The sequence below is a fragment of the Harpegnathos saltator genome, unplaced genomic scaffold (genome assembly GCF_003227715.2).
Source record: "Harpegnathos saltator strain DR-91 unplaced genomic scaffold, Hsal_v8.6 scaffold140, whole genome shotgun sequence".
Lineage (NCBI taxonomy): Eukaryota > Metazoa > Arthropoda > Insecta > Hymenoptera > Formicidae > Harpegnathos > Harpegnathos saltator.
The window spans coordinates 1,240,923-1,253,904 of NW_020229918.1; the positions used below are offsets into that span (position 1 = coordinate 1,240,923).

The 12,982-nt window shown below is 42.3% G+C and overlaps 1 protein-coding gene across 12 annotated transcripts in view; it reads left to right on the forward strand.

Moving 5' to 3' along the window:
* The window catches only part of CASK (peripheral plasma membrane protein CASK), a 217,423-nt gene that overhangs the window by 187,636 nt on the left and 16,805 nt on the right, over positions 1-12,982 (forward strand). For 8 of the 12 annotated variants that reach the window (XM_025308194.1, XM_025308202.1, XM_025308196.1 and 5 more), the window contains 3 exons: positions 817-1,008; positions 1,642-1,806; positions 2,173-2,247. In XM_025308194.1, the coding sequence (XP_025163979.1) occupies positions 817-1,008; positions 1,642-1,806; positions 2,173-2,247 (432 nt within the window). The remainder of the gene's footprint in view (positions 1-816; positions 1,009-1,641; positions 1,807-2,172; positions 2,248-12,982) is intronic. The other 4 variants (XM_025308193.1, XM_025308197.1, XM_025308199.1 and 1 more) reach the window with 1 other exon arrangement.

Sequence of the window (12,982 nt, forward strand, 5' to 3'; positions counted from 1 at the left end):
ATCAGTGAGAAGAAGCATATCCAATGTTTCCTTTAAAAATGATTTAGACTTCTTTCTTGATACGGATCTCATATTTGTTAGTAACGGGTCAGAACTTAGTAGATGTCTGTTGATTATGTCCATGTTGCAAACAGAAACAAGAAAAACAAAAAGAAACCAAAGGAAACTTCATGTCTAAATAACCTTTGGACAAAACCTAATTTACGTTCAGAGAAACAAAAGTAATTACTAAAAACTACATTCGCGGTTCTCCGCGGCTAATTCTTTCTGATATTTTATCCCGAGAGATTACTCTTTCATCTCATTCAAGAAAAACGTAACAGGGATACACCCTGAAGTATAATTAAATCTTTCGAGTTTGACATCGAGAAGGCAAAACGATACATTATTGAATGATATTTTCAAAATCGTATATCTACGTGAATAATAATTCAATCGTAATAAATATAGTCTAAAACCTCTCTTAATACCTTGCTCGAAACAATCCGTAACGAAAAATTTCGCGCTGCCACTTCTAAGAACCTTCTAAGAACCTAGAATTCTGATCGAAGATCGTATATGTTATAAAGCGCTGAGAATTGATGCCTGCAATACGAACCATGTCCAAATTCCGATCAATCAAACCGCTTCTTGTTATCGCGACCGAACAAAAGCATAGCGGCCCATTATTCCACAGACAGTCAACTGTCTAAGACAGTCATTCATGTGGAGCAGGAATGATTTTAAGATAATTGACTTTTGGCCAGTTTTTCAGGCCAAACATCCCACTGTGCAACGTTCAGATCTTAATCTGCAACTTCACCTTGTGTGTTCCAGGCACTTTTACAAGCACACGACGTCGCCGGCCACGAGGTTTACGGCGAAGAAGCCACCAGAGTAACACCACCGCCGTTGCTGCCATATCTAAACGGCAGCGATGATCTCGAAGGGCAAAACGGCGATTTAGACCTCGAGAACGTTACTCGCGTGAGACTAGTGCAGTTCCAGAAGAACACGGACGAGCCGATGGTAAGTGGCACTTTTAAAGTGCTCGCCGTCGCGGATACGTGCCTCTTCGTCGGTGTGCGACACGTAACGTTGGAGTACACGACATGATAGATTTTGTTACGACCTGTGACTCAATTTACACCATGGAACGAGAAAGAGAGAGAGAGAGAGAGAGAGGGAGGGAGGGGGGAGGTGGAGGGTCGCACGCCTACTTGAGATCTTCCACGAGAAATGAGATAAACGAACATCGAGCACACCTATGTTGAAATATCGCTCAACTCAAAGAACCGTGCCTTGAATGTTCTCTCGGATCGTCGCGCGTATTAAAAGAGAGACAAACGGGAAAATGCATCGGGCGAACGGGAGAGCGCGATAAATGCTTTTCGCGGCGATATCGCGCGCGGTAACGGAATACGCGGTAAAAGCGAAATTCTCTAAACACGCTGCGAGACAATTGTGCTCGCGTAGCAATTTCAACTTGAAATTTACATTATCATTTATACTACACGCGGCTTAACTCGAGATTAGTGTTTATCGTATGCGATACACGCATACGATATTGCAAAGTGTGTATAGCTACGCTATTATATCGCTAGTGGCGCGCGCTGCATTTATCGTTCTTAATCCATTTCGCGTTAACCGCTCGTTTTTCAGGGAATCACGCTGAAAATGAACGAGGATGGAAAATGCGTCGTTGCGCGGATTATGCACGGTGGGATGATCCATAGACAAGCCACTCTGCATGTTGGCGACGAGATTAGAGAGATTAACGGTATACCGGTCGCGAATCAATCCGTTAATGCTTTGCAAAAGATCCTGGTGAGTATCGCTGCTTCACTCAAACGCCATTGAAAAAGTCTTCTTTTCGCGTTTATGGTTTTTCGGTAATTCTGCTAAATGCCTTCTTTCTTGCAAGCTTCATTCCGAACACTTTTCTGTTTCCTACCGGTGCAAATAACCAATTAAATAAAATATGAAACGAGACGCAATCTCACTGACGCAAAATAGACTTGTACATTTTATATCGTTATGAAACTTTGCATGAAAATTTGGCGTTTTCGGAATTCAAGCTTAGATTTGCTTTTCTCGTTATCACCATTTATCCATTTATCTTTGCTTACTCGTAATCCGTAGTGTTAAATTAAACGTAACGTTTAAAGAATCAATCACCTTCGATTGTTACAGCGGGAGGCACGAGGATCGGTGACCTTCAAGATCGTGCCATCGTACAGGAGCGCGCCGCCCCCCTGCGAGGTACAAGTAAGACCCAACACCCAAACCCTTTCCCAGAACACAAATGTCGCGTCTAACAAGCCAACATCTTCCGCGGCCTCCACGGGCGCGAGCTCGGGAGGCGGCGCGAACAAATCCGGGAAATCGGTGAAAACCTCCGCAGCCGCTACTGGCAAGGAAAAAGCGTCGAAAGCTTCGAAATCTAAAAGTGCGTCTTCGTCCACCGAGAGTACACCTCGACGCCGGCTGAATCCTTTGTCGGCTCTGCGGTCGCGAAAGTCTTAAGTCCCAACCTCGAGGCTGACCTCGAGCAAGAGGTCGTCGGCCGCCGGTTGAAGAGCGCGCGTAAAACCGCGCACCGGAAATGCATCCGTCTCTAGTCGTAATTGTAGAAGATTTACCTGCCCTTGGGACGCGTGCTGCCGACGACACGCCGCTCGATTAATTATCGAGATATCCAAGTAGAGATTTGTGCGCGAATCTAGGCCTTATAGGAAATAGGTAGCCTACGGTAGCTTACAGTAATTTTTGCGCGTGTTGAATTTTGCCGGCGCACTTAATCGTAGCAATGCATTACTTACGCGCGATCATTGACTCTTCTCGATGAGTTTTGCTCTAGCGAATCGAGAGGAGGTCGTGTTTAGTAATATATTGCAGGATGATCTGAATTACGGGAACATATGGTTAAAGAACTTCAACCAGCTGTTTATTTAAAAGTTTCGGAAGATTTAAACGCTTGACTGTGTACGTAAAATTATTTATAAATTATAAGATAAATATCTCATTGACTCAATTGTCGACAGATTAATACCTAACACTTTACTCGCACTTGTATCCACTTTTTGTGTCGATGAAAAGGTCAAATTCGTTAGAAGGATGAAGGAAGCAATTAGATTATTTATCTCTCTGGGAATATTCTAGTTTGCGTGTTTACGGCAAAATCAAACTCTCAATCTTCTAGTCGTAACAGTACCTCACATGTCCCGGATATTATTATTGATTATAATCTAGAGACACGTTTGGAAGCGTAATCTATCAATCGTTTAAATAGTTCGCCTTAGTTCCTCTCACACTGATGGTAAGAACCGATGGAGTTTGCCGTGACAAACAAGTGACAATTTCCGCGACGTTGTATACGTAGATTATTGCGGATAATCGTACACGGACGGAGAATTCAAGAATGACTGATTCGATTAGGCGAGTCGAACTTCAAGGTGACTGGTTTCGGTAGTGAAATGGCACTCCATGTTTCGCTTTATATATCGAAGAGAATTGTATTACCTCGAAGAACACGGCACAAAATGCGAGAAGTCTCTGCCTATTATTCGGCCTCGCGATTAGGAAAGTTCTGGACCCGATAACGAACAGAAGGATATGCGATTAGTTTCTCAATAGTTTGTAGTTTGTATACGGTTCCCTGTGTAGTTCTATCCAAGGTAGACCACGGAGATTACGCGGAGTTCGTCGAAGGAGGCAGTTGAGATTGTCCACTTCAAACGCGCGCGCGCGCCTAACATATAAGATAAATTAGTTATTAGAATAGTCTCTCTCTTTCTCTCTCTCTCTCTCTCTCTCTCTCTCTCTCTCTCTCTCTCTCTCTCTCTCTCTCGCTCCCTCTCTTTTCTCGATGTCGGACATTTTTATGAAAAATTCGGGATTGTTGTTCGAGAGGTTTCAATAGTACGCGAGCTTTGTTCAGTGTTAATATCGCGAAGAACTATATTCACGAGTGAAATTACATTACGGGTTTGGAGAGTCGTGATATTTAAAAAATTTAATATTTACATGGCAAACATTCGATAAATTGGATCGCGGATTCTATCGTACTCTTGCCGAGCAGAAGTTTATCGGACTTTCCGTATCGACCGTAGTACTTCGTAATTTTTTTCTTCCTTGAGAGATATAACGAACGAGATTATCGGCGCCTTAGATTTTCAAGCATTGGCAACTTCGGACATAGTTTCGAATATTAATCTCCGTTAATATTAACGGGAGGAGCGATTTACGCGGCGCTAGTCCTTACGTCCAATATTTTCGAATAGTTGGATATGCATTCGACGACGAATTTTGCTATAGCTCAACGTCACGGCCGTACTTGAAGTTTCACTAGTATCGCACAGGTTTTTTACCTAAAGGAACGAGCTCTCGGAGAGAGCATTGAAATTATTGGGACAAATGGCGAGAACTTTCACGATATGTAACTATTCACGTTTGAATGCGATCGTAGTGGCGCGGCTCATATCTCATGGCGAAGGTGACCAGGTATTTCGGTTTCCGTTAAAAATTTGCGGTTAAAAATTTGATCCGGCACGAACTAATTCCGTTATTGGGCTTCAACGATATCAATAAATTGATGGAAAGGCCGAGTTTAGTCCGCAATAGAGAGAGAGAAAGAGAGAGAGAGAGAGAGAACCAAATCAAATCAAATTTTATAAACCGGCTTCAGTTCAGCACGGGATCACTTATGACAGCATTTTTTCCAAACGTCATTTAGCAGCTGACAATTTTGTGAATTTAAAAATAATCGTTCAATGCTTGATTAACGCAACATTTGTCGTATTCGATAGATTCCGCTTACTCTGCTTTATGTATTAATAACAATAATTCTCATGTAATTTTCTCTCTCGTAATTTTATTAATTATTAAATTATTAATTATTATTTATTATAAATTATTTTATATATAAATTATATATAAATTATACATAAATTATTAATTATTAAATTATTATTAAATTATAATATATATGAAAAGAATATTTAATAAATTTTATTTTAATTTATATTAGTTTATATTATATTATTTTATATCAATATTGAGACAGAGAAAGAAATAATGATATGCGAACTTTAAATATTTTTCTAGCACTAAACTGATATAGATTTTATTTCACTAATTTCTCCTATCATTAATTTCTCTCAGAAGATTTGAATTATTTATTTGAATAAATTCTCTAAATTCTTTCTGAGAGTACAGTGTGTAATATAAGAATTATATAGTGTAATGTTAAGAATAAGAATGATCTAATTTCTCTTCATCTGTCTGATATCGCCTAAATAAGTTGTCTCTCATAAATATACGAGTGACGATTTTTCAATACCACGAACTTTTCGAAAGATGTTAAATTTCTTGAAATTCATCATTTGCAGTTTTCACTTTAATACCGTTAAAAGATTCTATGTAATTTATACTTGGCAAAGTAACAGTACACCTTTAAAATTTCTCGACGAAGTTTTAACGTTCAGTAGATCGACAAACTTCCGCGTCTGCTACTTTCACGAAACGCCTCTGAGACGGAGTCAACGAAGACGTTTACGCGGACACTTTGCATTATATTCGCGATCATGTTTTATCAATTAATCCTAGATGAAACCTCGAGCAATACGCGACCATTTTCAAATAAATCAATGCGATCCTAATGAATCCTGTTGATCTGTCGCTACGAGAAATTCTCGCGCATCACGAGTTGTACCCATCGATGGATTCATCACGAGTCCTCGCATATGTACAAGCGAGATTCGTGCAAAATTATTTCCATTGATGATCGTTACACTATTTAGATATTATATGGTTCATTGAAGTAACAAACGAAAAACTGTTTAGCAAATATTTCCTGAACACCTGGTGGATGCGAAGCTACAAAGGTTTTCACCGGTTTCTCGTATTTGAAAAATACACACACATATACACCATACATATATACATATACACACACATGCAGACGTATATAACAATAATGAAACAATCCTTCAATCAACTAACTCTTTATCTCGTTACAACGAAGAGAAGTACCAACGTAGAACTGCTTGACGTATCGAGAAACGCGAAATTTGTCTACGCCCGCTCATCGTGCAATGGACTTTTTATAACGGAGAATGCATTATCTGCCGTGGCAATTTACCTCGCCTCGTGTCTTTCTCCGTGCGCAAGCGGTGCTACGCGATGTGACAAAGATTTCTTTCAGCATAACGTCAGACCGAATAGAATGAAATTCAGGAAACATGATTTTTTTCCCCGGATCAAGAGTTCATTAGGTGCAAGCTACTCTCGCGTCGCTGCAAATTCGATCTTGACGTCACAGTATAAAAACCACGCGACATAATCGCACCGTCCGTCGATCCCGTGAGATCGACAAGACGCCCGACGAAGTAAAGAGATGAGTTTTCACATTCGCAATGTTTCTTCATAGCTCGCATTTCTACGTCGCGAGTTCCGTGCCACGAGCACGCTGTACATACTTCAGTCTCTACGCGAGTTTGTCGAATACGGTCTGTACAATATGCAGTTACGTGTACAGTTATTTATTGGATTAGATGTACGATAATACACCCTTCTACGCGTGGCCACATGTATAAAGAATGTTCGCCACCTTCAATTGCTTATCTCAGAACTTATTATAATGTAGATAACGGACCTCCTACGATTGTTACAATTGTACGGATAAACGGGACGAACGCTGGTCGCATGATGTATAATGTTCTCCCCTTTCACTGGGATCGCGTTGCGCTTGCAGCACGCAAGTGTCGCGTACAGGAGTGCTCCGAAATCGGCGGTGCAATCGGCATAAGAAAACTCCGTTGTCGAGGAAATATACGAGTCGAGAGATATTTTTAAGGGCAAACTTTATGAACGTATAAATTACACGTCTGATCTATCTAATCGTGATCGCGTCGGGAAATTTTCCCTCATAATCTACTACTTGCTCTTGCACCCCCTTGTGCGATTCGCACATTTATTAGCTGAAAGCTGTAGAGACGAAACATTTCTACCGTATGAAAGAAATTCAAGAATCCTCGAACGTGTCGATTGTAACGTCGTCCTCGCCGCACCACGCGTACACGTCCCGTATAGTTGATCGTCCCTCCGCTGATCCGTGCTCAGAGTTCACGTTAACGTCACGCTCGTTAATTTTGTAATGAGATAAAGCGGAACCAGTGTGACCCGGTGATAATATTAACGTAAGAAGATGACGCTCGCTCTCTTCCTCGCCCTCCTCTCCACTCTCTCTCTCTCTCTCTCTCTCTCTCTCTCTCTCTCTCTCTCTCTCTCTCTCTCTCTCTCTCTCTCTCTCTCTCTCTCTCTCTCTCTCTCTCTCTCTCTCTCTCTCTCTCTCTCACTCTCTCTCTCTCCCCCCCCCCTCTCTCTCTCTCTCTCTCTCTCTCTCTGTCTGTCTATCCTTCTCTTTTCCTCTCCCAACTGGAATTACTCGGATCAACGTAGCGAGCCGTTAAGACTGCTAGAATCAGACGTGACGCGCCGATTAACGTGAATTTTGTGAATTACGCGGACCAGTGCGATCCCAGAAGTTTCTCTCTTTCTCTTTCTTTCTTTCTGTCTCGTCTTCTGCTGCGAGATGGGAATAAGATAGAGAACGCACAACGGGACGATATTGTTAGAATATAATTTATATAGTATATGAGATCTATAGGTATCTTATAATCTGTATTTGTAAGACAAAGTCGGTACGAGCGGTGTAACAAAACGCTTTGGTCGGCGCTTTCGAGTCCACGGCGCGTGCATGTTTCTTTCTCGCTCTTTCTCCCCTCAGTTTATCTCTTTCTCTTTTTCTCTTTTTCCAGTCTCCAAATCTCTTCAAATCTCCCTCAATCTTTGCCTCTCTCTTTCTCTTTCTCTCTACTTCTCTCGTCCTCTCTTTTCTTCTTTCTTCCCTTACTGTTTCCATATCTCTGTCTCTCTCTCTCTCTCTCTCTCTCTCTCTCTCTCTCTCTCATTTTCTTGTAATTTGGTTTTTTCATTCGCTCCTTTCTAACTGTTTCTCTGATTTGTTCTTAACGACGTTTGCGTCAGACACCTCGTTACTGATAGTACGATAGTTCACTTTGCGGGTGGGAAGGAATATATACATATGTATATATGTGTGTGTGTATATATATATATATACACACATACATATATATGTATAAAAGGAATGCACATTTTCGTTTCTCAACATGTGTTGGAATGTTGTTTGTTGTTTTTGTCGTAAGGAAGCTTTTGTTACACCCCTCATTATACCCTCACCTGCATGCAGGACATCTTTGCGAACTGACGCTTTTCTTTTTGGCCGATGTAGCAAAAAATCTCTGCATCGTGGTTCTCATGAGTGCATCACACGTACAGCTGTGTAAGTCGATCGATGGATTTTAGTCGAAACTACAAAACTTTCTCAGTCGTTCAGTTGATCATCATGTCTTGCACGGATTCAGTCGCGACTGTGTAGATAACGCGCAAGCCTGGTAGCAGTGTGATTTGATTCTTATTTTTATTCTTTCTTTTTTTTTCTTTTTGAGTTCTTTCTATTGGTCATTCATATATCGTATCGTAATGATCGGAGACCGCTCAAGAGGACAGATTATTACGTGTGCAGTGTTTAGGAAAATCTTTTTTGTCCGATTCAAATCTCTATCGGCGCCAGTTTCTCGACACAATGTACTAAAATTTTAAAATAATTGATAATTGATATCTTCGGACTTATTTGAAAAATTTCCTCGAATTACGTAGAAAGCATTGATCAAAAGATGTAACTCGATGACTCCCCTCTGGATAATCCAGCGCGATCAAAATTGTTTCACTTCTTAAAAAGAGGAGGCTCAGCAAGCAGCACACCCTTCCAACGTCTCGTGCAACATTTATTATTCACGAACGAAACGTCTGGCAAAAATTTCCGTACATGCAGTTGAGGGTAAAATTCGCAAAGTAATGACGTCTACATCGACTCGAATAAAAAAAGAGAGATAAAGGAAAGCAAGGAGAATAAAAAGCTCTAATCGTTGTCTAGCGTAAGCCTCTCGCGATTTGCTTCCGATAATCGCCAGATTAATCGCAGCGGGCGCCTCTATCGATGAATCATCTTCGGAGTGTTGCACCTGAGTGCAAAGGCAAAACACGCACTAACGACAGGTCCAAGTAAAACACTCACCCCTTCCTTCGTACCTGAATGAACGGATCTTGTTTCTCACGTATTCTGTACCTGACGCAAAGCAAACGAAAACCAAAGATGAAAATTGTACAACATCATTCTAGAAGTATCGCGAATCGACGAGCAATAACGAAAATCATCGTAGAAGCTTCTATTAGTGTGCCGTTGTGTGTATACATAAATATATATTTTAGTTTCGACAGAGAAGGGACGAGATATAGTCACATTATTGTTGTCAATGCCGTTCGACATCGCGTTGTGATTCGGTTTTAAACTATACTTTCGACACCTTAGAGTGAGACGTAGCATTCGTTTTGTGTAAATACTTGTGTGTATTTCTCTACACACACACACACACACACACACATATATATATATATATTATATACATATGTATATATATATATTATATACATACATATATCAGCTTATGTTCGTACATGTTTAACGTAGCGCTCAGCTTCTCTCTCTCTCTCTCTCTCTCTCTCTCTCTCTCTCTCTCTCTCTCTCTCTCTCTCTCTCTCTCTCTCTCTCTCTCTGTCTCTCTGCCTCTCTATCTCTCTTTTTCTCTCCTTCTCTTGTTACGCATCACGTAGTAGAAGTACAGACAAAGTGGAAGTGGCAAAGTTCAAAGATGTGACATCTCGTCTACTTCCTCGCTTGCATTCTCTATACAATACACACACGTGTGTACAAACACATCTTGGTCGGATTAGATTTTGTAAACCATCGCGACACATGTGCTTGGGAGTTGGTGGATGTTACAAGTGCCACGCAGGTATCTGATCGAATATTAAGATGTGTGTACTGCAAAAGAGTCGATGGTGCGAACGAATATTACGAGTATACTATATGCGATCGCGTAGTGTAGAGAGCATACTTCTCCCTGAGGTAGCATACAATATATCTCCATAGGTTACTCTCGGGCGAGTATAAGGTAGAGAATACGACGCAGGACAGATGAACGTTACCTGACTCACGCCTGATTCACGCTTTCAGCGCGCAAAAATACGTAATACCACGAATATTCGAGGAATAAATGGACGAGGACACAAGACGACACGTCGTACACGAGTCTCTCGTACACGATACAACAGATTCGATTAAGATAGCCTAACTCGGTCCCGCGGAAAAATCGCTATTTTTGATAACCACGAATGCGCGCTCGAGAGCGCCTCCGATAAGACGAGTCGGACGGCGCGATCGCGAGTTACCAAACACATAACGAACGTAAGTGTTATCCGTCATTCGCGCGGGAACGAACTTCACGAGGTCAGCCGTTCTCTGTCCCGTGCGTCTGCACTGTGTCCGCTGAGAGGGAGCATCTAAACGCCGCTAAACAATCACGATCGTAAGTGCGCAAAGCAGGTGTGTACGCTCCCTCGGAGTTGAGCGTGCAAGCCGTTTACATGATACGAATAAGACAGTGTTGTAACCCGAGGCGTCTCGATGACGAGCACTGGAAAATCAGACGGGGGTATCTCACGTGTTCGCGTAAAGGAAGAAGCGAAACCACCCTCGGTTACGATAAGCACTCCCTCGCCCGCCTGCCCCCTTCCCCACTTATACCACGTTGCATTTCCGAAGCCATCACTCGAATTCCCACCATCGACTTACCCTCCCCCACCCTCAATCGCGCACCTTTAGGTAAAAGCAGCGACAGCATCGGTGAGCGCAGCGACGGCGGCGGCGGCGGCGGCGGCGGCGGCGGCAGCGGCGGCGGCGACGGCGGCGGCGTTGTTACCCCACAGTGCATTGTACGAAGATATAATAAAGCATGAACCGCTGGAACACACCACGAGTCGTCGCACGTCACCTGTAACGTGATCTCTTCTCCGTCGTCCGTCGTAGAAATAGAATCAACGAACGATACAATCGCCCGCATATATCTATATTCATATGTACACACACGTATTCACATGCGAGCACACGCGCGCATATACACAGAAATTATTTCTGTGTATATGAGTGTATGTATGTTGCGTGTGTGTGGGCGAGTATGGGTATGCGGGTCTCTCTCTCTCTCTCTTTCTCTCTCTCTCTCTCTCTCTCTCTCTCTCTCTCTCTCTCTCTCTCTCTCTCTCTCTCTCTCTCTCGCTCTCTCTCTCTCTCTCTCTCTCTCGCTCTCTCTCTCTCTCTCTCTCTCTCTCTCTCTCTCTCTCTCTCTCTCTCTCTCTCTGTCTCTCTCTCTTTCTCCTGCCTCCTCTTCTCTATCCCATTAAACACACGTGCGCACAAATATGTTCAACGTGGCTCTTCGTGTATCGTCGTGTCTCCCTCCCCCCCCCCGCCCCCATTATCGCCCACTCCTTTATCGTTGTACTCCGCAACAATCGTTACATTGACACTTTATCGTTCTGCACATGAAGGCATCTCAAGCGACGCCTTCGAATTCCCCGAAGATCTCGTCTCGAAAAATTAGTTCAATCTTTCTCGCGATTTGTAGCGCGTGAAAGATCGGCCGCCATGGAACACGCCGGGGAAAAAGGAAACTTTTTGTCATTTGTTGCGTCAGCGCAAGAGATGCGCACAGTCGCGTGCATCGAACAAATAAATTGAACCGGATTATGGCTGACACGTACGACGGACTTTCTCTAACAATGTAAGAGAAAATTGTTTATTTTTTTTGTATAGATTGTGAATTTTGCCCGATGACATCGCGTTAGCTTCGTGCGCAAATATTTGGAAAAGTGCCGGCATGTTTCTTGATGCATCGCTAAATATCTTTTCGTATACAAACCATCGAAACGCAGCACCGAGTAAAAGGCATGATTGAGACACATTGGAGAAACGTAGAGATAAAATTTATATTGTAACTTAAACACAATATAAATATAATATAATTTTCCTTTTTCTGCGACATGTTTTCTCGCCAAGAGACTGATACGTTTTGCGATGTATTTTTTGCTTACCGTTGAATTTCTTGTCTGCTGAGACACGCGCATTATACGCGCATTCAAGTCCTATTTGTTGGGAATTGATCGTTCGATCTCGCGCCGTTCCCGGATCTCATTCTCAGCACGCGCGTATCCCCTGCCTACCGACGACTCGTACTTTCGATTTATGACGCTCCTCGAAAGATATCACGAGGAACGAAAATATGACTCGGACGTACTTACGTTTGTACGAGTTCGCGTGTGCGAAAAGCGCCTATAAAACTGTCCGTATCGTCGAATTGCGTTCAGGGTAAATCCAAAGTGATCCTCCCAGTCTCTGTCTCTCTTACTCAAACTAAACTCCGTCCAGTGATAGAAAAACCTTTGCAAACTGTAATCTTAGTTCACTTTTATACATATATATATATATATACATATATATATATATATATGTATATGTATCACGTTGCTCCTCTCTTACCACTCTCACTCGCAACGCACCACTTTGCGCACATACACCCGTACATATACACACACATGTTGGTTGCAGTATACATGGATGAAATAGGTAATTTTTACATGTATGTGTTCTTCACCTGAACCCCGACCTACATTATTTGTGTGTGACATTCATGTTCCAAGCTACGAACCTTACAGTAACGACCGACAAACCTCTTCGCAAGAGCACAACCGGTTCTTAAGAAGAACGTATCGCAGTGCAACTCGCGTCAAGTCCGATTTAATATTTGAAGATATTTCTTCGCGTAAGCAAGGTGCGCGCGTTTCTTAACGTACGATATCATTCCGAGTCGCATCAAGACCCGAGAGAACAATGTCGGAATTAATTAGAAGATTGCGAGACCGTCATTACGAATTGTCTGATAACACGTATGAGAAAGTCGGGATTTTTTAAATTGTCGGCCATGCGACGGAAAATCGATATCGACGCACGCCATTAACACCCGAT